This window comes from Oxyura jamaicensis, chromosome 1 (genome assembly GCF_011077185.1).
Source record: "Oxyura jamaicensis isolate SHBP4307 breed ruddy duck chromosome 1, BPBGC_Ojam_1.0, whole genome shotgun sequence".
Taxonomy (NCBI): Eukaryota; Metazoa; Chordata; class Aves; order Anseriformes; family Anatidae; genus Oxyura; species Oxyura jamaicensis.
This window is the reverse complement of record NC_048893.1, coordinates 78,715,696-78,741,919: the sequence shown is the minus strand read 5'-3', so window position 1 is coordinate 78,741,919 and position 26,224 is coordinate 78,715,696. Positions and strand designations below refer to the sequence as shown.

The following is a 26,224-nucleotide window of genomic DNA, read 5'->3' as shown; positions in this document are numbered from 1 at the left end:
GTGCCCAAGGGATTTCAGCACTCAGTTATCACTGAGTTCTGATACCCTGCTAAAAACACTGTCTTTGTATACCACCTTCAGAAATAGTATTGCTTTCTTGTTCCTTTTGTGAATCTTACCTTGTGGCTTATAGTTGTCCTGTAACAGTTTGTTTCTTTGATTACCTTTTGAGAGGTTCATCAAGTGCATGGCCTAGAAAATAGATTATGAGATGACACTGCAGAAGTAGCAAGCCTGAAATAATGTGTTATCATTGCATTCTTCCATTGCTGTGTTTGGACCAGTGATCTGCCTGGGCTGAGGCCAGGCAGCACTTCATTCACCAGACTGGTGAATGGAAGACCTTGGGCCTACCAAGGAGGCACTAAGTTCCATGCTGCAGACTTAGCTGGTTCCCTCATTCCCCCTAGTCTTTTATTTCCTTAGTGTCCCATCCATATGCCTGTGGACATGGCACAGGGAGATCACTCTCAACTCAGTAAAATTTTGGTCTTCTTTCTTCAGCTGCAACAACACATAGGTATTGAGCGTACGGAGTTGAGTACCAACCATGTTTTAGTGTATCTGGAAAAGGTGAGTGTCCATCTGGGGCTGGGCTGGGTTAGGGAAACAAGTATGGGGACATTTGGCCACCCAGAGCAAAAGACATGGACCTCAAAACTACCATGGGTCTGACAAAAGTAGGAATGAATTTCATACTGACTTTTGCCCACCTTTCAAGATTTACTGGTACCTTCCTCCCAGCCCTCAGCAGGTTTTCTCTCTGTGCCTGCACACAGATCAGCCCACACCTGCCCACCAGCCACCAGCTCCCCCAGTGTGGGGAAAGGCTCCAGGGTTTCCCCTTGCCCCTCAGCCAGCCCTGTAATCCCACACACACCCCCAGGGCACTGGTGGCAGGGAGAGCACTAGTGGAAGGAGGCCAGTGAGGAGACACCGGGAGAGACCAAGGCAGATGCAGAGGCACGCCTAAGCCTCCACTGCTTCCCTTCTCCAGCTGAACTACGAGACCTTGAGCTTTTCCTTCACAGTGGAGCGGGACATCCCTGTGCAGGGCCTGAAGCCAGCCCAGGTGAAGGTCTATGACTACTACGAGACAGGTAAGTGTGGGTCTGGGGGTGCCCGTGGGAACGAATATGGGGAGTTGGATATTTGGTGGTGCATGGGAGCTCTGGGGACCCACAGCTGGCCCTGGAACCCATCCCTATGCCAGCCAACAGCCCTGCTCTCTCCTTCCCTTCTGTTTTCCAGATGAGTTTGCCACACAGGAGTACAGCGCTCCCTGCACCACAGGTAGGGTACATAGGAACAAATGACATGTTCTAGGATGGCCAATTGCAGGTTCTTTTGAATGAACATCTTTGCAAACCTGGGGTATCCTTGGCCTAGATATATTCTCTGGGCATGTCTTCACTATGCCGGTAGCAGTCTTGTGACATACCTTAGTACAGAGAAGAAATGCAATACTGCCTACCCCTTGTCCTGTGTAAGGTCAGATATAGCTTTCATTTTTGTTCACTGAGGCTCAGTCCCAATGTTATTGCCTTAACTTACACAGAGGCACTTGTATTTTCCTCTGTGTATGTCACATTGAGGAATTGCCTCCCAGCTGTCTTGGGGAAATGATGATGCTATTGTCATGTTTTCACTGGGGACCTGTCAAACTGCCCTGTTCTGTTTGTTTGTTTGTTTGTTTGTTTTCCCTCAACCTTTGGTTGGGAAATCCAGGTGCTGAGTGAGAGCATGTACTGGGGTAGCACATACTTCCTAAGGTGGATATCTCTGCCTCCCCCTTCCCTCTCTGTAGCAAGGATTTCTTGAACATGTCCAGCCATTCCCAATCCATCTGCAACTCAGAATTTTAGGTGACGTAGGTTCCTAGCTTTTAACAGGGCTTGAACTCACATAGCATGAAAGAAGGGGCCACCAGAACACAGGGAAGATGTCCAGGGCTCTGTATACTGCTTCCTCAGGAACCATCTCTCATTCTGTTCTTTCCTCACCTCCAGACAAAGCTGAACAGGGAAATGCTTGAAGAACACATCTTGTGTGAGCCCTGCTGGATCAACTCACATGTCTGTGCCTCTAGAGGATCTTCTTGTTGAGGTGGCCTACTGAAATGTTACATAAGGACACCTCAACACCAAAAAAGAAGTGACAATATAAATAAATTAAGCCTTGATTCTCCAAAGATGCCTCTGGCCTTATTTTTGTTAGTCTTTTCTCTTTTCCCATCCACAGCTCAAACCGTGAAGTGGTCTGAGATTTAGATAAAGAGCCATTCATGGCAAGAAGGTGTTTGGCAAGTCCTCGGGAATACCAGGAGGCAGACATTTTTTGGCAGTGGGGAGCTTTGTCATCATACTTGCCAGTTCTCTAGGAGGAAAGGGAATCCTGCCTGGTCCACTATGTCCTGGAAACTTGGCTCTCTGCTTGTAAATGTGGGTGTTTTCTGCAAGACAGTTCTTGGACATAAACCTCTCTTCATATAACTCCTGTGATTCCATGGTGAAATCACTGCTGTGCAGTAGATGGGCTGTAGAACCTGTCCAAACTGATTTTTCAGAACAGATAGAAGTGAAGGGAGGACCTGTGAAAGGAAGCCTTTCCCATTCTGGCACAGAAGACATTGTTTCCAAATAGCTGAAGTGAAATCAGAGAGGGACTGGGAACTTAACAAACATCACCCAGAATTTCAAACAAGATCTACCTTCTGAGCCAAAATTGTTGCATTTTTTATGAAAACTTTATCCTATTCCCCTCGGAGGAGGCCTGTAGGTCTATTGTATTCTTTTGAGTAATTTTAGTACAGTTTTCATTTTCTCCCCTTTGACAAGTTGCTGATCTTGCCTGACCCTAGCTGACCTAGCCTTATGTGTTACATGGAGTTAACAGTAGGTTAGAAGGCGTGATGGCCACAGGAAGCACGACACAGTGTTTTTGTAGAAGCTTTTATCTGACCAAATAACCGTGCTCTTTTGTCTAATGCTTATGTATCAACCTTACTGTGCCTAAAAACTCTGAATAGGTATAGCAATGAAAGTTTGAGTGGAACTTTTTCTTATAATTGGCCAAATTATATGTGATGATTACCAAATTGGTTGTCTGATACCAGAGTTCCCATCATCTGGGTATTTACTTTAGAAACAAAACAAATCAACCAGAGTGCTAGTATGTTTCTAATTTTTCCTAACTAGGCTCACAGCTAGGCTCACAATTAGGCTTAGAGTGTTTCAGCAGAATTCAGATGAGAGGCCCTGGATCCCTATCTGGTAGTTTGGGTTAAACTTTTTGCATGTTAGTTACACAAATTATCACATACTCTCTAGTTCACCAAGGATCTCTCCCAAGGATACAGTAGAGATCAACCCTAGCTCACTAGGTCATATGGCATGTGGTGTATTTGAATTGCTCTGTGTGCAGAAGTGCCTTTGAACCTTCCAATGATAGCTTAAGCAAACATCTGTAGGAGTCCCTCATGCAGCTTCTTTCATATGCACAGACCCAGGTTGTCAATAATATGTCACAGATTAAACTTATATTTATTTTAATGTCGCTTAAGCTCTTTGAGTTGTCATTATCCATGTGGGTGTCTGAAGACCCTCTTTCCCTTTTATGAACTAAAACTCATCATTTTGTGAGGAAAGCAGTTTGCTCTGGCACTTTTTTTTTTTTTTTTTTTTTTTTTTTTAATAGTTTCCCCCTGCTTTGGGATTATTAGAGACAGTATCGGAGATACATAGTCCCAGCTGAGACTGTTAAGGGCAAGCAGGTTCAAAAGTGCCAGGTGTGCAAACTTGTGCATACAGACATAGGTTTGCAAATACAGACCCTCATTTACAGCAACCTGTAGATGGATGTCAACAGCTCCTTTAGTTTCATTTGCTTTTTGGCAAGTAGTTTACCATGGTTATGCTGCTGCATCTTTTCTGCCTCAAATGAAACAAAGTGATCATCATGACAATTTAGTTTAAAAATCTGTAAAATCTCTGGAACATGTTCTATTCACAGAATTTGGATAATGGTTTTCTACCATAGGAAGAGTTAACACAATATTTTGCTGCTGCCCAGGTTAAATTAGACAACACCTAATTGCTGCCCATGCAACATCACTTATCATCTGGCTGGAATTCCCTACCTAGCCCACGTCTGTTAAGTAGTTTAACATCCCTCTGCTTGACTAGGATGTGAATTGTCAGTCACATGTTTGCAGGCCCTCCATGGCATATGACACAGGAAACTTTATCAAGGCTACTGTAGGAAAGCACAAAAATATCTGAATATTCCATTTCTACCTCGATGGAGCACGCTTTACATTCTTCAAAGGCAAATTGCAATAGTCTAAAATCAAAACAGTTTCATTCAGAAACCAAAAACTATGTTTCTTTGAGCACCTGGAAAATAAATTATGTTATGGTAGGAAATGAAAATGGTTTTACTGTTTCTAAATCAAATAAAAATGGAATTACTATTCATGCTAAATTAGAAATTTTGCTCAGCATTCTCTGAAGCCTGTTGATTTCATAGGCTTCTCTGAATATGAGGTGTCAAAAAGGTCTTGGGTGAGTAAACACCAATCACCAAGAGATAATGTGAAATAATATCAATATTTAGCAAAATAGCTAAAGAACTTTATTTGTTTTCAGTACCATTGTTTGGGTAGGCGCACAAAGAGAAAATTGGATGCAACTACTAGCTGTGCATACTTTGGATATACAAGAAGCCATGATATCTAGCAATAAGCATTTAATGAGAATAAACAGTCACAACCTGGAGACACCTTAATATAAGAGGATTAGGGAGAGTTTCACCAAGCAACTCTATGATTTAAATAAACATGCCATTTATACTAGACTCAGATAGTTAGGTTACTGGCAAATACTATTAGCTTCTAGGCCATGTTGCTTGCCAAGAGGGTGTTTACTCATAACTCCCTGGGAACCTCCAAGAAGCAGCAGGTACAACATATGGAAGTTTCCACAAAAAGGCCCAGGCTTCGTCTGGAGAATTATTATAAGTTATCAGCTGAAAGCATAATACATGCATATATCGCTCTGGCCCTCCACTGCCCCAACACCCCTTGCATGTTCTAAGCTTCATATATAACTTAGAAGAGGACAGACTGTGTATCTACTTCCACACTTCTAAGAATAAGAAACAACACTGGAAGGAGTGGCTCCTGGGCACATTATTTTGTGTAACGTTAGTTGATCAGCCAGGCTGCCTCCAGGTAAGAGACATGGACAGGCACCTGCAGAGGGCAATTCAATCAAGTCATGGTTTCTAAGCCAGGAAGAGAAATTGTTCTCAAGAAGTACCTGTCCTTCTCCATTGTTTAGACAGAATCTCTGCTAACAAGTTTAGAGTAAACATCTCGGAGAGGGCTACATTAGAAAAGCTGACCCTGACTTAAATCATCTTCTATCTTTACAACTGTCATCCTTACAGTTCTTCACACAGGCATGGCTGATGTGATGCTCTTCAACCTAAGAAGCCAGAGAGATTAAAGCTGTGACTGGAGATTGAGCAGCAAGAAACAGAACTGGAAATAAGCTGTTCAAAAATCATTGGTCAGTACAGTTAATTTGTTTGTAAAGTTCATTTTGCATTCTTTGCAGGCACTATCCAAATGTCAGTCTATTCTCTCCGTAGATGGTGATAGTGAGGCAGGTGGGATGTAGCAGCTCGGAGTATTCCTCACACGTTGCCCTGATCTACTTCCTCTACAAGGATGAGAGAAAATGGGACAGGAGTTAGAGAGATATACTACTTCCCTCTCTCAAGTGGAGAGAAAGAGAGAGCGAGATGTATCATGCTGCAATGTGCCAGCAGCATATAGGACTTTGCCACATACAATTGCTAAGCAGGCTGGGGTGCCATATTGTACAGCTTTGCTCCCCCCATGGAAAATGTCATGGCTGTGTGTACAGGGGTGGGTCTGTCACCAGGGCAGTTTTCTCTCACCATATGAGGGAGGCAAACCCAAGTTCTTAAAATGGACAAACCACTTCAATAGTAAGGGCTGTGCAGGATTCCTCCTCGATGAGGACTTCCTGCTGCAGGTATGGCTGTATACTCAGAGCAGGAAATGAGAGGCTATGAGCAGCACCGTATTACAGCTTTAGTGGAAATGTATACCATGCTTTGGCAGGAGGTTCTGGAGCACGGTACGGTATCATGGAAGGCCAGACCATGACATGCTGCTCTATGGGATATATATGTTGGTGACCTTGATTTGTTCTATTGATTTAGACAGCGCACTTCCAGGAAGCAGAGTGCCAGATGGTTTGGAAGAGCCAAGTCCCATGATCCGCAAGATCCCATAGCTACACTAGCAGGAGCACTCAGGAAGGACCAGCAGATATCCTGATGCCAAGGCAACAAAAATTATGTAAGTAACTTGAGCTTAAAGAAGAAGGATATGGGGCACCAACAGTACAATAACCTTCAATCAAGCCAGGAGAACCTGACTGTAAGAATTTAGGGAGAGTCAGTTTTCAAAGAGACAACACCACTGTGCCTCCTGTGTTCACAGTTTTGCATCCAAAATCTGTGCCTGTGTATTGGGAAAATATTCAAAATAACTCTCAGACAGAGATAAGCACTGAATGGAAAACCTCATGCACAGAGAGGAAGATATAGAAAACTCTGAAGAAGAGAAGGGCTCTCCATACCCTACCTGTGGTGCAGGGAGCGCTGTACTCCTGTGTGGCAAACTCATCTGGAAAACAGAAGGGAAGGAGAGAGCAGGGCTGTTGGCTGGCATAGGGATGGGTTCCAGGGCCAGCTGTGGGTCCCCAGAGCTCCCATGCACCACCAAATATCCAACTCCCCATATTCGTTCCCACGGGCACCCCCAGACCCACACTTACCTGTCTCGTAGTAGTCATAGACCTTCACCTGGGCTGGCTTCAGGCCCTGCACAGGGATGTCCCGCTCCACTGTGAAGGAAAAGCTCAAGGTCTCGTAGTTCAGCTGGAGAAGGGAAGCAGTGGAGGCTTAGGCGTGCCTCTGCATCTGCCTTGGTCTCTCCCGGTGTCTCCTCACTGGCCTCCTTCCACTAGTGCTCTCCCTGCCACCAGTGCCCTGGGGGTGTGTGTGGGATTACAGGGCTGGCTGAGGGGCAAGGGGAAACCCTGGAGCCTTTCCCCACACTGGGGGAGCTGGTGGCTGGTGGGCAGGTGTGGGCTGATCTGTGTGCAGGCACAGAGAGAAAACCTGCTGAGGGCTGGAATGGGGGAGTCATCCATGTGAGAGAGAGGAGGAGACTGGCAAACAGGTTTGTGTTTCATGGTTACAAGGCTCAGGGTGCTTCTTTGTCCATGCTATTGCCAATGTAATTCACAGCTCCACCATGTGTCCCTCTGCAACCCTGAGTTTGTCCTCACCTTTTCTATATACACCAGAACATGGTTTGAGCTGACTTCTGTTCGTTGGATTTGGAAAGGCTGGATGCTTGAGAGCTGGAAAGAGGAGACAAGGAAGAGGTTACAGATCCAAAGGGATGTCAATCTCTAGTGGGTTTACATGGCAAGGTTTTAGTATCAGGGGGCCATAGGGGTGGCTTCTGTGAGAAGGATCTAGAAGCTGCCCCATGTTCGGTAAGGGCCCCACTGCTGACCAGAGCCCAGCCAATAAGTGATGTTGTTTTGCACCTCTGTGAGAGCATATTTAAGACAGGGAAAAAAACAAACAAACAAACAAACAAAACACTGTACCACATAGCAACTGGGAGAGTGAGAGGAGTGAGGAACAGCCTTGCAGGTGCCAAGGTCAGTGAAGAAGGAGGGGGAGAGGTGCTCCAGGCACCGGAGCAGAAGTCCCCTGCGGCCCTTGGTGAGGCCCATGGTGAAGCAGGCTGTCCCCCTGCAGCCCATGGAGTACCACGGTGGAGCAGGGTTCCACGCTGCAGCCCGTGGAGGAGACCACGGTGGAGCAGGTGGCCCTGCACCGACGGAGACTGCGGCCTCCGTTCAGTGGAAGACCCCTGCTGGAGCAGATTCCGGGCCAGACCTGTAAATCGTGGAGAGGAGATCACACAGGAGCAGGTGACCTGGCAGGAGATGCTGCCTGCAGGGGACCCAGGTTGGAGCAGTTTGCTCCCAAGGGACGGACCCCGTGGTACGGACCCATATCTGGAGCAGTTCTTGAAGAGCTGCTACCTGTGGGCAGCCCATGCCAGATCAGTTCAGCAAGGACTGCGTCCCGTGGGAGGGACCCCACAGCACACGGGACAAGAGTGACCGAGAAGGAGCGGCAGAGAAGAAGCGCTATAGACTGACCATAACCCCATTCCCCTGCCCCCTTTGGGCGGGGGGAGGAGGTGGAAGAGGGTGGATGAGGGGGGAAGGTGCTTTTGGTTTCTTTCCTTTGTTTCTCACTTCTCTAGCTTGTTAGTAATAGGCAATAAATCTTCCTGTCTCCCTATGCTGAGTCTGTTTTGCCTGTCACAATAATTACTGTGTGATCTCCCTGTCCTTATCTCAACTCTTGAGCTCCTTTCATCATATTTTCTCCCCATTCCTCTTTGAGGAGGGGGAGTGAGAGAGCAGTTGTGGTGGAGCTTTGCTGCCCACCCGAGTAAAACCACCACGGCTTGATAATCTGTGGAGGACTAGTAGGGTAAGTTACTACCAATAGTGACTTAGGTGACACATACAGTTACAGGCAGAGGAATCTCCAGCAATGCAATAGTGATATAGGCCGTCAGTGAGACCTCATTGTCTACTCCACCCTGCAGGGAAACACAAAAGTAGATGTCATTCCCACAGAGCACCACTGACTTCTCCCTGTGCTATGCTATCTACATCATACAAGGACAAATTCTTCCTGCCTCCTACTTATGGTTAAGTCCTTCAAAAGTTGTCATTGTTTTTTTCCTGCTTTTTTAATACTTCATATACATAGATTCCCCCTCCTTCCCAATCCCCAAGTGCTGATGTATCTCTTTTGGTCCCAGGCTGACTTACAGTCAACTTCCATCCTCACAAAGCCCATATGGAGCCAAACAGGCAGATATATATTACCTTCATGGCATTGTTCAGGAGCGTCCCAGAACTGTGGAAGCAACCATTCTCCTTCTGCTTTTGAGTGAGCCAGATCAAAGCATCCTGGATGTGCTTCTCATGTATGAAGATGTATGGCCGGGCCTGGGCAAAGGACTTGAGGACAAAGGCTGTGAGCCTGAAAGCAACAGAAGGAACTGAGACAACTGGCCCTGTATCCATCACAGGTGATGGGGCCCATGCAGACATCACTGTTCTGGAAGAAAGCAGTAGAAACTCCAGAACTTGGTTATGTGGGCTGGTTGGAAACTGCAAACTAGCTTAGAAATTTGGTGAGACAGGGACCAATGCTAAAAGTAACTGCCATTGACAGACATGAGGACTGCGGGTAGGTGGGCAATTGCATTCTAGGGATTCATCAGCATCTGTTAAGAACTTGCTTGGGCATCCTGAGGGTCATCCTTACTTGAGCTGAACCAGGGTATTGGGGAGGTAAATAGCTATCACTGCAGCATTACAAACCTAAAGGGGATCTCCCTTAGCATCCTTCCTTATTCCCTTATCCCACATGATTATTTCTGACGTCATGATTATCCTTTCACCTCCACCTCCATTTCAGCTTTCACAATGACCAAGCACAAGAGGATGCTGAGAAAAGGGAGGGGATGAAGAGCAGAAATACAAAGCCAGTGGTACTGAAGTCTTACCAGGTATTCCCAACCTGCCCATACTGGGGCCCAAAGGTGCTATAAGAACCATCCCAGTGTTTATAGTTCAATTGCCTTTGATACCCTGAAATGGAGAGCAGAAGAATATTTTTGTTGTCTCAGTACTTTTCAAGGAGTCATACAAATGAAATGAAGCAGAAATGGTTCTGGCTGTAAAAATTCAGCCAAAGGTGAAGAACAGTTCTGAAATCTCAGTCTTAAAGACTGCGATTCAGTATAAGCAGCTGCCAAGATTAACAAGTTACAGACTGAATTATATATTTCATAAAATCATTTTCTTACTGAAAAGAGTTGTTTTATTGCCAGTTCTGGACTTTTTCTATGTTTCTGTTTGGACACTGTCCTATCTCACCCTGCACCTCTACTTGAGAGCAGAATTCTCTCCCTTGTAGATACTGTATTATATGCACTCAACCTACTACAGTATCGTGTCCCCTTCCAGAGAATGCACTAGGAAAACCTCCCACATGCCAGTGGTCAAGTGTCCTTATCCATAAGCCAAGGAAAGGAATTAACAGAGAAGCAGTATCCCAGCTCACCGCGCACTAAGTATCCAATGGCCTTGGATTTGATCTCCTCACTCAACTGTCCTGTCTTGTTCAGATAGTCCAGGACATAGATATTGGGTGCAAACAGGACCATGTTCTGTTCCCCACAGCCAAATGGCATCTGGAGGAGCTGGTGCAGGTTCTGCATGGAAGTGCCCATTATGTCACCTGGGTAATGAGAGATTTTCAAGGGCACATTAGCACAATTCAGGGCTCAGAAGTCAACTATGCACAGGTTGAAAAAACATGGCAGTGTTTTAATGGCAGCGTTTAGAACATGGCATGTGACACTGAGAGTGCTTCACTTACCTAGTACTGAGAAATATGCTCTGGCTGAACCATCCACCACATTCTCTGGGAGAACTAGAGCTACTGTCTCTGACATTGATTTTTCTGGGAAAAACAAAACAGAACAACAAAAACAATAAGAACAACAACTAGATCAGTTTGGTTATGCTTCCTGATTATGTCTACATGCATGTGTGTCAGCTAATAGGTTGAGATACCATTCACTGCATAGGGGTTTCCTGTGTCGAACAAATCCATTCACCTGCATTTTTGTTGTAGAATCCTCCCATCCTGCACATTCTCCATTGGGCCTGCAATACTCTTACACACAAAATGTTATGGATTTCTACATTGCTCTATCAGCTGGCCTTGTTTGGAAAATGCACTTTCTAGCCTATTTTTCTATCCTCTCCTGCTTTGGTGGGCAGACCTGGCAGAGTTCAGTTTGTGATTTTACTTACATAGAATGAAAGACATTAGAGATAACCCTAATAAATAGCAGATATTCTGTCCCCTAGGCAGCCTCACTTCCTAAGAGCTAATCTTCTGCCTCTGCAATTGCAGAAACTATTACAATCAGAGCTGTTTAGGAAGAATTAGTTTCACTACCAGTTGGACATACATCTAGTTTATTCAGTTTCGCTAGATCCATATAATTTTTAAGCCTCATTTTCTCCTTATGTCTAAGTCTTTTCTTCAGGGAAAAAAAAAAAAAAAAAAAAAAAAGTCCTAGAAAGAAATAAACTCTTACCAGATGCACAGATCACAGAGTTATATGTAGTTTCCACCTCCATTCCTTCTGGCTTTGGGGAAGAGGGAAGAATAAAAGCAAAAAGTGAGAAACAGACAGAAAAAGAAATAAAAGAATTATCAACAGAGAAACTAAAAGGGACACTAAAAAGAAAATTAAATACTTGCAAATTCTCCTGTGGTAATTACTTTATCATAATGCAAAGCGTCTAGAAGTTGCTTACAAAGACATTCCTCTATACACAAAACCGATGATAGAATCATAGAATGGCTTGGGTTGGAAGGGACCTTAAAGATCATCTAGTTCCAAACCCCCCAGGCTATAGGCAGGGATGCCACCCACTAATTCAGATTTACTAGGGCCCCATCCAGCCTGGCCTTGAACACCTCCAGTGACAGGGCATCCACAACCTCTGTGGACAACCTGTTCCAGTGCCTCACCACCCTCTGAGTAAAGAATTTCTTCCTGATATCCAATCTAAATCTCCCCTCTTTCAGTTTAAAACCATTCCACCTTATCCTGTGATAGATACACGAGTAAAGAGTCCCTCTCCATCCTTTTTATAAGAACATTTAAGTATTGAAAGGCCACCATGAGGTCTCTGTGGAGCCTTCTCATCTCCAGGCTGAACAGCCCCACCTCTCTCAGCCTTTCTTCAGAGGAGAGGTGCTCCAGCCCTCTGATCATCTTTGTGACCCTCCTCCGGACTTGCTCTAACAGCTCCACACCCTTCTTGTGCTGGGGGCCCCAGACCTGGTTGCAGCATTCCAGGTGGGGCCTCACAAGGGTAGAGTAGAAGGGGACAATCACCTCCCTTGACCTGCTGGCCACTCCTCTGTTGACGCAGCCCGGGATGCAGTTGGCCTTCTGCGCTGCAAACACACTGCTGGCTCCTGTCAAGCTTCTCATCTACCAGAACCCCCAATCCCTCTCCAGAGGGCTGCTCTCGGTGAGTTTTTCTCCCAGTCTGTACTCATGCCTGGGATTGCCCTGGCCCAGGTGCAGCACCCTGCACTTAGATTGTTGAACCTTATTCGGTTCACGTGGGCCAGCTTCTCAAGCCTATCCATGTCCCTTTGGATGTCATCCCTTCCTTATGTTGTATCAACTGCACCACTCAGCTTGGTGTCATCTGCAAACTTGCTGAGGGTGCACTTAATCCCATCATCTCACAGAATCACAGAATCACAGAATTTCTAGGTTGGAAGAGACCTCAAGATCATCGAGTCCAACCTCTAACCTAACACTAACAGTCCCCACTAAACCATATCCCTAAGCTCTACATCTAAACGTCTTTTGAAGACTTCCAGGGATGGTGACTGCACCACCTTCCTGGGCAGCCTGTTCCAATGCCTCACAACCCTTTCAGTAAAGAAGCTCTTCCTAACATCTAACCTAAAACTCCCCTGGCGCAACTTTAGCCCATTCCCCCTCGTCCTGTCACCAGGCACGTGGGAGAACAGGCCAACCCCCACCTCTCTACAGCCTCCTTTAAGGTATCTGTAGAGAGCGATAAGGTTGCCCCTGAGCCTCCTCTTCTCCAGGCTGAATAAGCCCAGCTCCTTCAGCCGCTCCTCGTAGGACTTGTTCTCCAGGCCCCTCACCAGCTTCGTCGCCCTTCTTTGGACCCGCTCAAGCACCTCAATGTCCTTCTTGTAGCGAGGGGCCCAAAACTGAACACAGTACTCGAGGTGCGGCCTCACCAGAGCCGAGTACAGGGGGACGATCACCTCCCTAGCCCTGCTGGTCACACTATTTCTGATACAAGCCAGGATGCCGTTGGCCTTCTTGGCCACCTGAGCACACTGCTGGCTCATATTCAGCCGACTGTCCACTATCACTCCCAGGTCCTTCTCCGCCTGGCAGCTCTCCAACCACTCATCTCCCAGCCTGTAGCTCTGCTTGGGGTTATTACGCCCCAGGTGCAGGACCCGGCACTTGGCCTTGTTAAACTTCATGCAGTTGACCTCAGCCCATCGGTGCAGCCTATCCAGATCCTCCTGCAGAGCCTTCCTACCCTCGAGCAGATCGACACACGCACCTAACTTGGTGTCATCTGCAAACTTACTGAGGGTGCACTCAATGCCCTTGTCCAGATCATTGATGAAGATGTTAAAGAGGACCGGCCCCAGCACCGAGCCCTGGGGGACGCCACTAGTGACTGGCCTCCAACTGGACTTGACTCCATTTACCACAACTCTTTGGGCCCGGCTATCCAGCCAGTTTCTAACCCAACGAAGCGTGCGCCAGTCCAAGCCAAGAGCAGCCAGTTTCTTGAGGAGAATGCTGTGGGAGACGGTGTCAAAAGCCTTGCTGAAGTCAAGGTAGACCACATCCACAGCCTTTCCCTCGTCCACCCAGCGCGACACTTTGTCATAGAAGGAGATCAGGTTCGTCAACCAGGACCTGCCTTCCATAAACCCATGCTGACTGGGCCTGATCGCCTGCTTGCCCCTCAAGTGCCGCATGATGACTCCCAAGAGGATCTGCTCCATGAGCTTCCCTGGTACTGAGGTCAAACTGACAGGCCTGTAGTTCCCCGGGTCAGCCCTCCGGCCCTTCTTGTAGATGGGCGTCACATTCGCTAGCCGCCAGTCAGCTGGGACCTCCCCCGATAGCCAGGACTGCTGATAAATGATGGATAGTGGCTTGGCCAGCTCCTCTGCCAGTTCTCTCAGTACCCTTGGGTGGATCCCATCCGGCCCCATTGACTTGTGCACATCCAAGTGCCGTAGCAGGTCACCAACCAGTTCTTCGTGGATGGTGAGGGCCACATCCTGCTCCCCATCCCCTTCCACCAGCTCAGGGTACTGCGAATCCAGAGAACAACCGGTATTGCCGCTAAAGACTGAGGCAAAGAAGGCATTGAGCACCTCTGCCTTTTCCTCATCTCTTGTAACTAAGTTTCCCCCTGCATCCAGTAAAGGATGGAGATTCTCCTTTGTCCTCCTTTTTGTGTTGATGTATTTATAAAAGCGTTTTTTGTTATCTTTAACGGCAGTAGCCAGATTGAGCTCCAGATGAGCTTTGGCCTTCCTAATTTTGTCCCTGCACAGCCTCGCGAAATCCTTATAGTCCTCCCTAGTGGCCTGCCCACTTTTCCAAAGATTATAAACCCTCTTTTTTTCTCCTAAGCTCAAGCCACAGTTCTCTGTTCAGCCAGGCTGGTCTTCTTCCCCGCTGGCTCATCTTTGGGCACATGGGAACAGACCGCTCCTGCACCATTAGGATTTGCCTCTTGAAGAGCGCCCAGCCTTCCTGGACCCCTCTGCCCTTCAGAACCTTCAGAATCTACGTCATTGATGAAGATACTGAAAAGCACCAGTCCCAGGACAGACCCCTGAGGGACACTACTTGTCACTGGCCTCCACCTGGACGTGGAGCCATTGACCATGACTCTCTGAGTGCAACCTTCAAGCCAATTCCTTATCCACTGAATGATCCACCCTTCAAATCCATATCTCTCCAATTTAGAAATCAGGATGTCAAGTGGGACTGTGTCAAAAGCCTTACAGAAGTTCAGGTAGATGACACCTGTCATCTATAACACAGAATTATAACTTGCCTAATTACAAACATGAAATTTAATACTATTCTTTCATTTCCAATTACTCAAAGAAACCTCATGGCTTCACAGTTTATAAAGCTGATAGCATGCAAGGTAACATTACCAACAGTGCTAATGAAGCCACAGGGCTCTATCTTCCAAGGTGATACTTTCCTTAGTCCAGCCTAGCACAACATTTCAGACTCTGTTTACAGCTGATTGTGACACTATAAGATATTCATGCAAAAGTTTTGACAGGTGATAACTAAAGCACCCCAATGCTCCCACAAGTGACATATTAGAAAAAAAAATAAAAATAAAAATAAATATACGCCACTCAACTGATGATTTTTGGCCACATTTAATGAGGGTAACTTCTGTTCCTCTATTTCAGAAAATTCTAGCCCAGTTTTTCAGAAAAGTATGAAAAGAAGAAGTATTTTCTGTTGAGGTGATCTAGAAGATCCTGCATAAAATCAAATCTTTACTAGAAAACATTTTTTTTTCAGAGTTTTATTTAGTAAGATCCCCTCAACATTTTCTTATCCTCTAAGCAGGGGACTTGCCATTTCTTCATTACTGGTTTCCAGCTTTTGCCAGCTGATTTTTTTTTTTTTTTTTCCCAGCATGTAAAAAATGGTATTACCCTGACATTCTCACACAGTTAAAACACGTTGTCTCTCATTCTTCAATATAAAAAAATGGAGAAAGATTAAAAGCTTGGGGAAAATCAAAAATCCAATAAAAAGAGAGAAAGCATTAGGATAAACTACAACTGATCTAAATGCTTGTTTGCAAAGGCGCCTGGTGTTTGTTTCAGTGTACCACCCTGAAATGCAACTAAATGAGAATCTATTGTTTTGTATGATTTTGAACATTTCAACAGGAAAATAAAATATACAAAACTATTCAAAAGATTTTCCTTTCCAGCTATGAAATTCCTGGGTGAAAAAAACCATCCTGTATCCCAACTAGCTTTCATCAAGGATTGGTTTCCTGAGGGGCAAGAGGGTGCCCCAGGGGCTCTGGTCATCTCCCTTTGCTCTCCCTAGAGTCCCATGACCTGCTGCAGGGGGTATTGACATCCATGTGTTTGGGACGATGAAGCTCCACCCCAAGCAAGTTGCACTGTATCCATCCCTGCTAATTAATTGTTGGATGCTAATCTCTGATTCTATCCACTCGGGGCTAGATGGGGTAGATTAATTACTTCATTACAATAACAGAGTAATACCAGTAACCTCTTAGACAACCCAACAGAAGTTATTTTAATGCTTATTCAGTTATTTTCACTTCCTCACCATCTGGGAGAAAAGACTCTTTTAAAATTTAGAAGGAATTATCTTCCAGTATCTTCAAAGAACAAAGTAATTACTCTTTTTCCTGAAGACGTGTATGAAATTGCATTTTTTTTTCCTGAAATGATCAATAGTTCTTTGTGCCCTGATACATGGAATGCACTGTACAATCACATTCATTTGTAAATAAGCAAAATTAGAAAATAAAGCAAACAAACAAAAACAGGATTGTTGTTCCATCATTACATACAGGTTAGCAAAACATTTTCTGAAGTTATGTATTATATGAATCCTAGCTCTGCCTAACTGAAAATTGGAATGTCTACAATTTATAGAGGAGTTGCGATGTCTTGACTAAATTTTCTTAAGTAAGATTATTTCTTTCCTTTCATGTATAGGAGTGACAATGTTGTGACATGATATTGTATAGAAGTCACTATGCAAAAAGCTAGTATCTTTTGTTTGCCATTAATATCACAGGGAGTCAATACTGTGGATAAATTTTATGACTGCCTATTTATCATAAAAACTGTGGCTTAATCATTGTAAAACAGCGTCTAAGAAAAAAATGTAGAAAAGAATGCAAAAATAAAAAGTCAGTTCATACTTTTCTGAACATTCTTAAAAGTATAATAAAAACAATTCAAAACAATGACGGTATTTTTTGTTTGGAAATACATGTAGATCATGGCAACTGTTTCATGTTCTAGAGTACTGGCCATGTGCTGGAGGAGACACATAAGTTTTCTGGTAAAGCTTCCATTTGTAGCCTATCCCTGTGACTTATTACAGGCAACACCAAGGAGTTCTCATTTTTCTCCCAGATGATGTCTCTGGGATGAACCTGCCATGATTGCTTATTTTTCCTGTTTATGTAATGTAATAGACTGCTTTTAATTAAGACAGCAGTTCTATGAGTTATGGGATCTGTTGGCCGGTATGAGATTTATCAACTCTTAGTTTAATGAAGCATGCAGAATAAGAGGCATTATTTCTGCTATCATGACTTAAAGATCTTTATCATGCAGCAACTGTTACTATGTAGCATGAAATTATTATTACTCTTCTGTGCCACCTAACTCAGCATCCCCCATACCTCCACCAGCAGCTGTCTGATGACTGTGTCCTTCCGTCCTTTCTCAGGGGTCTCCACTATGGCGTTCCCACAGGGCTGCTGGTTTTGCAGGGCCTCAGCGCTCACCGAGAACTCCACCTGCCCTGGAGGAAACAGGGGTCAGCCAGTCCTGCTGGGCAGCACCAGGGAAATGGGGGTTTGTGTTTGTGCTGGGCGCTCTCTGCTGTGTTACAGAGATTTTCCAGGAGGAGAGCTAAATATGTGCCAGTGCTTTATCTTGATCCAGCTGCAGCCTTCTAGACCACCTCTTTTGTGATGGCCACCCAAGCAGGTGCTAATCAGTCAGCAAGAAGAGCGGTGGAGGGGCAGGTCTTCTAAATCAAACAGTCTTGTCTGGGGATGCTTCAGAGAAAGCAAGCTCTGAATTAAATATTTCAGACTCAGCCACATTAAGGTACTTCGTAGCTCCACAACAGGAATATCTAAGCACTTTGCAAGTATTAAGGGAATTTGTGATTTCTCTTCAAATTTTGAGAAAAGGCCACAATCCTTAGAAAGTCTGTTTAGGACCTGCATCCTAATATCGTGTCTCAGCCTCAGAACTGGACTTCCCACATCCAGCACAGGTAAGTTACTTGCAGAAAGGTTTGGGGTCCTTGTTCCTCACACCAAACAACTAATGCTATCTAGAGATATCTTATTCTAGTATTTCCATGTTGTCCAGCCTCTTACCTAGAGATTTTGGTGTTACTGCCCAAGCCACAGTCTTCCTTTCATTCAGGCAGATGCAGTAGGATTCTTCCTCCTTCTCTACTGGAGCAGCCAGGAAATGAGTAGATTTAGCTAGAGACACGCTGACCTGCCATTTGTACAGAGAAGTGTCAAGAAGGTTGGAATTACAGAGAAGTTGGAGTTACTGGAGACAGAGCAGTACATGGGCATGGGTAATGGAGCTGGTTATACTGTGGGACTGAGAACTTCATGGATATGGCTGTGCAAGAATAGGGCAATAAAATGGAAACAGACTGAGGTGAGTAAAATTTTAAGAGATTGGTGGGATAAGTGTGGAGAACACGACATGTATTACTCTTTAGAAAAGAAATTGATTCAAGGAAAATGGAGAGCATTTATCAGTTATGTGAGTAAAGACAAAGCAATGGCTTTGAATGAAACCATGAGTTAAAGATGCCCCATTACAATTAATTAGGTGAAGAGGTAAAACTCCAGCAGTGTGAAAGCAAGTAAGGTAACAAGGGAGAGTGGAATAAAGAACCTGAAAATAGAAAACAACAACAACAACAACAACAATAACAAAAACAGGAAAGACAGGGAAATGAGACTGCATTGGAATGACTGGATCAGTGTTCCTCCTTGTTTCAGCTTCCTTTCTTTTAGAATATACATCAGTGTTTGTAAAACACCAAGCAAAAGTGATTGAGATTTTGTTAGAGTCACCTCTCAGATTTTCTCTTTTCTCCTTTGATGGTGAAAGAATGCAGATAAGAATACTAAAGCTATATAGCTCTGCTTAGTGTTTTAGGGTTAGATGCAATCAATCAGAGGAAGTATATTCCAGCAAATGTGGCATAATACTTTGTGAGATGTTTATATGAGGTGAGACTAAAGGCTAAAAAAGTGTATCCACCCTCGTGAGCCTGGACTTTTCATATTGGTATGCAATGACAGTGTGGTCTACAGATAACCTTATGGATATTAAGTCTATGTGGTCTATAAACATAAGTCTAAATGGTCTAAGGATAACTTATAACAAGTTCCTTGTTTGTATAGAACAATAAAATAAATATAGGATGTCAAGGCCAGGGCCCTCATTAGCAGAGCTTTGGATTCTGAATCAAACACAGCTTTCAAAACTTTGTTGGAAAAAGTTATTCCTCCTTCATGAAATCCATCAAGAATTCCTACATACACACACCTATATGAAATTATAATCAGGGATCAGTCAGCTGGCTTGGGAAACTATGTTATAAATGGCCCATTGTAGTCTTTCCTAAGCTCTCAGACTGAGCAGTTGTGAATATCTCCTTACCCTGATGCAGGCTGTTAGGTAGTTGAAAAAGGTGGCTTTCAGCGTGAAGGCCTCACCACGCACTACAGAGTAAGGCAGGGTGAGCTCTACAAAGAAGGGCTGGAAGGCTCTGAGGGACACTGTTGGGGACAGGCCAAAGCCTGTGTCTGGCGAAGTGCAGAATGCACTGGCTTTCCACTCGGTGATGGTGTCGGGGATGGTCACATCTAGTTCAGCATTTCCTTCAGAGCTGACGAGAGACAGAGAGAAAGATTTCAGTCATATTTTGATCTATGCTTAGTGGCCTTGAAAAATCCTTCTGTCTACTAGAAAGACCCCTCTCACCAAAATGTTGACACTTTCATTAAAGCTTAACTATCTTCTGAGGTTTTGCCCCAGTGACCACACTCTACATTCCCATAAACACCTACTTCACTGAAACTATGTCCCAGATCCATGTCTCAGGGAAGTATTTCCGGATGGTCTCCACAGGATGGCCAGCATCCATCTCTTCCATCATTGCATAGTCTGAATCAAAAAGATGTTGTGCCGGACTGACTAAATCTGCTCAAGGAAAGGAAGAAAGAAAAAGACATATCAAACTCATTTCTAACCAAGGAGGATACTTTGCTTCCATTTAGTGATTATTCTTAGCTAAAATCTTAAAATTTAAAGAACAGCTTGGAAAACTTGATTACAGCCAGCCTCACAGACTCAAACTTTGAGCTGTCTTTATTTGTAACAGATCACAGTGATCCTTGCACTACATTCTTAACCTCATATCAACTGCCCACTGAAAACAAATGTATTGCTCTCTTGTCATCTCAATATTTCATGTTTCCTAAAGCTACTGCTCTTACAGAGATTGGGTGGGGTTGATCATTCTTCCTCCACTGCCAGCAAATCCAGGAGCTAAGTTATGAGGCTACCGAGGATAGATTTCTATTGCAATAGAGAAGTCAAATGTGGAATTCTCTGCCTCTAGATATTTGTTTCATATAATTTATTAAGTTTTGTTGAAAAAATGATTATGTTTATACATGGCTAGAAACTGCAGCCACATTTATCCCTCTTTCCCCGTCTAAGATTCTTTTGAACTGAATATGTATCTTTACATCTCTGGCCATTTGCAAATAAGTAGTTCCAGAGTAGGGGGACCCTTCCTCACAGTGTTGTATAGTGCTGTGCCTTACAAAACACTTTCCATCAGTCTTAGAAGACTTTCCCTCTTCTCAAAGCAGCCAGCTGTCTCATGCTGTGCTCTGAAGATCTGGCATTTCCAAAATAAAAGACTTGATATGTTTTAACTAGAAGGCTAGAAGATTTCACCTGACCAAAGGCTATTGTTTTTAATAGTAACTGGGCTATTGTACCACAAAAAGTCAGTGATAGGAAGTGGTGTAGGTGAGAATGTTTTATATAGCCTTTCTAATCTCAGAGCTATTTAGAAAAAAAATCTTTTTTCTATCTTCACAGTCACTGCAGCAGCAGTGACCTACCTAGTTGCTTATAATCACACGAATGGAAGAACTGGGAACAGAATGAAGTTTTTCAGCCCCCAGAGGTAAAACATCAACCCACAGACTCATACCACCTTTTCATTTATCTTGGTCCACTTTTGCCATAGTTGTTCCCCTAGTTATTGCTGAAATGCAATTATCTAGAAGTAGACTGGACAGTAAAGACTGCCCTTTTTTAGGTTTCTATAGATGGGCCTTGATTTGATGGAGGAACAAAGCTTCTACTTTATGCTGGCAGTCCACCTGAAGGTAGATGGTCTTAGTGTCTACAGGAGCACTGCTGCAGGCCTGGCATGTGATTCACTGAGAACACACATTTTTAACCAGGCATACCTGTCTAGCTGGAGATAAGCACACAGAGCTGTATCAGCTTCATATTTCAGGACTGAATCCAGAAGGAAATGATCCTGAAATAGGTTGGCATATCTGAGAGCAGAATCAACTTGTCTGCTCTGTGCTAGTGCTGCCTCACCTCAAGTACTGTGTGCAGTTTTGGGCATCAAAGTATAAGAAGGATATCAAACTATTAGAGAGCAGCCAAAAGAGGGCTAAAAAACAAGAAGGGTCTAGAGGGCAAGACATATGAGGAGTGGCTGAAGTCACTTGGATTATTCATCCTGGAGAAAAGGAGACTGAGAGGAGACCCCAAGGAGACCTACAGCTTCCTCACGAGGGGAGTGTAGGGGTAGGTGCTGATCTCTGCTCTCTGGGGACAGTGACAGGACCTGACGGAACAGCATGGAGCTGCGACAGGGGAGGGTCAGGTTGGATGTTAGGAAAAAGTTCAGCACCCAGAGGGTGCTTGGGCACTGGGACAGGCTTCCCAGGGAGGTTGCTACAGTACTGAGCCTGCTGGAATTCAACAAGTGTTTGGACAACAGTCTCAGACATAGGGTCTGATTTTTGGGTGTTCCTGTGTGGACCTGGGAATTGGACTTGATGATCCTTGTTGGTCCCTTTCAACTCAGGATATTCTATGATTCTGTGATTCTAATTAATATTCAAAGAAGGAGAGGAGAAGAAAGAAGCACAATGCAAAATTTTAGGTAGTTGTGTGGAGGTAGAGTGAAGCAGGCCTTCTTACTAGAAACCATGTAATTCCTTTCCATCATGTGTACTGTGTAACGCTGGCAGACTTCAGGCTTATGGATCTTGCTGCTAGTGAAGACTTTTAAGCCCAACAGCTGTTAAACAAAAAGAAAGTACAATAAACTTTTGAAATTAAACTAATTTTACTATGTCAAGAATAGATGTACTTATGTCTGGAAGTGAGCATAATAGCAAAGGCTTGTATATAAACACTAGATAGATTGGTTCAACCCAGATGTTGAGGCCTTATCATGACATACTCATCCTAAAGCTAAATGCTGGCATGATTAGGCAGAAAATCAAGGTCTACCTTGGGGACGTGACTGAGTGAAAATGATGTATGAAAAGCATTAGATTGAGAGTACCTACCTAAAAAGTCGTGTACATGACTCTGTAGATGAGTGCAGGTACGTTTAAGGGTTATCAAAGTAACTGTCACTTTATTAAACTGCTATCTACACCAGATGGAGAGACAACATGCATGACTATGGAAAGGGTTTCTAGTATTATGGCACCAGGGGTCATTTCTCAGACTGCTTCCTTATTTGAGCCTATTCACAGGTTTTTGTCCTGACATTGAGGAGACCTGTCAAAGTTTTAATGGCTTGGAGAAACACTTAGGTATGAGCAATGGGCTACATAGATGCAGGGCCTGGGCTTGTTTATGTCTTGCATACACAGCTTAGCAAGCTCACAACAAAGTTCATTCAAAAAGACCTTCAGGACAGGGAAGAAGAAAAGATGATACTGTACTCCAAAAAGGAGTAACTAATAAAAATGAAAGGCTGGTGCTTACTTTGAGAATGTCATAGGCATCACCTTTGCCATCAGGAGAAATGGGTACGTAGACAAATCCATTTAATAGTATGTTGTCAAGTGACAAACAGGGGTTTACATCGTCTTCTTCCAAGTAGTAGTCCTTGAACCTGTAGCCCTGAATTTCCTTCATTTCTTCTGGGAGAAGATCATACAACTGGGAAAATGCAAACAACCAGTGGAAAATGTGGCAGGTCAGTACTCATGGGGACACAGACACTACCTAATGCTCAAGTGATAAAAGACAGCTTCTAAAAAATAGGTATAGTGAATGCAGCTATAAAAGTATATGGCTTTATGTACATTCTAGTTGAATTTTATTGCTCATTACCAGAAACAGAAAAGACTTACAGATCTGTGAGAGAGCTCATCTTCAGGCTTCATGAGGAGAACGCTTTTGTCCACAGCACGGATGGCACAAAGGGACCTTGGTGAGCTATGGAGTTGCAGACGTGTGTTGGAGGCAGGAAGACCCTCCTTAGGAACAAAACTCAACCTGACCTGCAACCACAAAAGTAGGTTAAAGCAGCAACCAGATACAGTTACACGCTATTATACCAAAGTATCTAGCCTTGTGAACTGAGTTCTTCTAGTGCTCTCCAGATCTTCTAATACATTCAACTTTGACTAGTGTGATTTATAATGAGCAGTGATTCTTTTTCTTATTCTGTCTTCCTCCACATTTATAGTTATGTCTTTGTAACTTACTCAATCACTAATACTCAGCCAACATCTGATCAGACCATTCCACGAACCCGTTGAGAATTCTGCCTCCATTCTGGAACTAATAACTGAACTACTGGCCAAGAAACAAACATGGGTTACATAAAACCTGACTTCTTACTCACTTGACTGGGGAGGCAACTTTCAACCTGGAAATCCGCTGAACTGGCGATGACTTCCCCACTGGGTGAAGTGGTGTACACAAGCATCCGTGCCTTGGGAGCAATGGTTGCCTCAACAGGTAAGGTCAACTGAAATATCCCATAAACTAGCAGAGAGAAGAAATGCTAAGCTATATACAAGAAATTCTGGCTTATGTATTTGCCTTCTTCAGATAAAGAAGTCAAGTTCACTCATGCTGAACGTTTTTAGTTAACAGGGTCAGGAGTACTGATGCATGACTGATGTCTATGCCTATTGCTGAAGACACGTGCATTCAAACAGTGATCATGTAATAGCCAAATGAGATGTTTAGTGGGCCTCAGCATGCCCTCTGGATTCCCCCCAGCTAACACCTGGAATCACCTCCTGCTGTTCCCAACCCTTTTCTTCCTCAAGCTCCAAGATCTTCAGTTTACAAAAAAACAGATGAGGGAAAAGACATAGAAATAAGGGACAGTTGTAATAGGTGGCAGCAGCCAAGGTTGCAGAATAACTGAAAAAAATAACTCCTTGAAGTTACTCCAAAGCTTGTATTTACCCGGAACACCAAACTGTCACTCCAAATGCACTGGGAAATGCCACATTCTAGCTGGGCCTGAGATTTTTGTCACAAATTGGATGAAGGTGAGAGAAAATCTTTTGATATGAGCCAAGGTGTTAGTTTAATCACTACAACTAGTGAGGCAGCAGAAATTTCAGTCACACCCCCAACATCACTTCATGCAGCATGTAAGATCTTTTACTTCCACATACTGCATACTCCTTCTCATGGGCTTCTAAAATGGTTTCCCTGGTCTTATTGTCTAAAGACTTTTAAAGATGCATCATAGCCCATCTCATTCACTTGTGTAATCTTTGATCATTGTATATATACAAAAATAAATGTTTGGTTAGAATATATATATTATATATATATATAAGCATGCAAGCTATATATATATATATATATACAAAAGGGAGAAATGCTTATAATAGAGAAATAACACCCCCCAAAATGAAGAAAAGTGAGATAGAGAAAGGGAGACAATCTTTTTCCTGCTCACTGTACACATGGGTCTTACAACACTGGCAAGTACCCATGGTCAGAATTGGTGATGAAGGTCAGTGGAAAGCACTGGTTTGAGGAAAAAAAAAAACAAAACATTCTATATATTTTCTGTAGAATTTGCTGAAATACTCTAGTCAAAAGTACAGCAACAGACAGAATTCAGACCAAACAAAACCAACTCAAACCATTTAATGTAAAATGAATTAATTTTCAAAATGTTATTCCATTTTTCTTGACTGCTTGAATTGCAATAATTTCTCTAAGTCCTCCTGCCCACCATCTCATCAGACATGCTAAAAATACATAGTTCTGCTCACCATCTCCAGGATTCACAGTCAGATCATGAGTGTCTGCTAACATAATGCTTCCCTTGGCCATCACCTATGTGACAGAGAAACACTCCTGTAATTGTCGTTACTTGTGATGAAAGGAAGAAGAATGAATGTTCACTGGGTTAGCTGTAGGGTATGTGTGAATAGCACTGCCAACTGTGAGCAAAACCAAGAAGATACTAAGCAAATGCCAGACTGGAATTTACTAGGTCTTTGGAGCCAGAAATGTGCCCTCCTAGAAGGACTAGTGTTTCCTCGACAGTTCCACCATTTGTACACACTGCATCAGGTTCAAACGCACTTTACCTCTGAATACACATAAGTTTGGGGGGTCATATTCACATTTCTAATATTTTGGAACAGATTGATGATCAAAGGTTCTCCTCACTCCATTCTCACTTGCTTTGTGAAACAGGATGGAGAAAGATTGAATCAGGATTATTTTTATAACCCACATAGATTTTGAATAGAAGAACACTGGCTGTAAAAAACTACTTGAATAAAGTATCTGAAGTCAGGTCTGAAGCAACAGCCTGAATGCTAGCTGTAATTTCCTTATCTCTATAAATAGTTTCCTTTTTCACAGCCAAAAATACTCTTTATACAATCACTGTATAATCTTGTCCTCCATGCAGTGTATCTATTCCATAATACTATATTTTAATTTCAAGTTGTGGGAAACACACCTATGAAAATGTAAGTTTCCTCACTGTTTTCTTACCTGCTGTACGCATATAATTAAGAGCTGCTTTACTAAGCCACTAGGATAAACAGGAATCTTGTGCTTCAATTTATGGTTAGTAGTCTTGAAAATAAGCACACGGACATGTCTACCACACTTTCCTATTTTCTTGTAATCTCAGTCTAACTCTCCCTAAATGTTCTTTATAATACATCAGAACAGAAGTGTCTGTTCCACTTATTTCTTCTAGCTCTGCAAAGCTACTCTGTCTTGTCTTTTCTGCTAGCATCATTAAATGGGATAACCATTTAGGGGGAAACAAATTTAGGGGGAAAGAAATTCCATTTGAATATTCATCTGATTCTTTCTCTTCTCCTAAGAAAAAGTGATAGATCATTGTTCAGTCACAGCCGAATTAGCTTCTCTTCTCTGTCCCCAGAATGAGTCAAATCATGGTTAATTCCAGCATGGTATAGTCTGCTCCAGTTGCTTTGGTATCCAAAAATTTCAATCATTGCCTGATTTATGAACAAAACTCTAAGCTTATCAGGTACTGGTACTGTAGATAGAGGTTTTGTGGTTCTGT

General features: G+C 43.6%; 3 protein-coding genes across 3 annotated transcripts in view; 1 reads left to right on the top strand and 2 right to left on the bottom strand.

Annotated features, from left to right (window-relative positions):
* Window positions 1-2,191, top strand: part of A2M (alpha-2-macroglobulin) — a 27,762-nt gene extending 25,571 nt beyond the window's left edge. The window contains exons 33-36 of the mRNA XM_035312846.1: window positions 505-573; window positions 998-1,100; window positions 1,252-1,293; window positions 2,010-2,191. Coding sequence (XP_035168737.1) covers window positions 505-573; window positions 998-1,100; window positions 1,252-1,293; window positions 2,010-2,035 — 240 coding nt within the window. The 3' untranslated portion in view covers window positions 2,036-2,191. The remainder of the gene's footprint in view (window positions 1-504; window positions 574-997; window positions 1,101-1,251; window positions 1,294-2,009) is intronic.
* A 2,407-nt stretch (window positions 2,192-4,598) lies between these two features.
* On the bottom strand, window positions 4,599-7,723 carry LOC118160617 (alpha-1-macroglobulin-like). The gene is made up of 5 exons (XM_035315451.1): window positions 7,703-7,723; window positions 7,389-7,514; window positions 6,873-6,975; window positions 6,680-6,721; window positions 4,599-5,723 (listed from the first exon to the last, which is right to left on the bottom strand). Exons 1-5 carry the CDS (start codon window positions 7,721-7,723, stop codon window positions 5,698-5,700), a joined length of 318 nt encoding a protein of 105 aa, XP_035171342.1. The 3' UTR covers window positions 4,599-5,697.
* An 876-nt stretch (window positions 7,724-8,599) lies between these two features.
* Window positions 8,600-26,224, bottom strand: part of LOC118158252 (alpha-2-macroglobulin-like) — a 35,821-nt gene continuing 18,196 nt past the window's right edge. The window contains exons 13-27 of the mRNA XM_035312888.1: window positions 24,942-25,005; window positions 23,540-23,682; window positions 23,043-23,192; window positions 22,672-22,848; window positions 21,871-21,970; window positions 19,698-19,830; window positions 19,288-19,516; window positions 17,973-18,099; window positions 17,262-17,383; window positions 11,321-11,372; window positions 10,591-10,674; window positions 10,273-10,449; window positions 9,713-9,797; window positions 9,027-9,183; window positions 8,600-8,734 (exon numbers count right to left, since the gene is read on the bottom strand). Coding sequence (XP_035168779.1) covers window positions 8,645-8,734; window positions 9,027-9,183; window positions 9,713-9,797; window positions 10,273-10,449; window positions 10,591-10,674; window positions 11,321-11,372; window positions 17,262-17,383; window positions 17,973-18,099; window positions 19,288-19,516; window positions 19,698-19,830; window positions 21,871-21,970; window positions 22,672-22,848; window positions 23,043-23,192; window positions 23,540-23,682; window positions 24,942-25,005 — 1,890 coding nt within the window. The 3' untranslated portion in view covers window positions 8,600-8,644. The remainder of the gene's footprint in view (window positions 8,735-9,026; window positions 9,184-9,712; window positions 9,798-10,272; window positions 10,450-10,590; window positions 10,675-11,320; window positions 11,373-17,261; window positions 17,384-17,972; window positions 18,100-19,287; window positions 19,517-19,697; window positions 19,831-21,870; window positions 21,971-22,671; window positions 22,849-23,042; window positions 23,193-23,539; window positions 23,683-24,941; window positions 25,006-26,224) is intronic.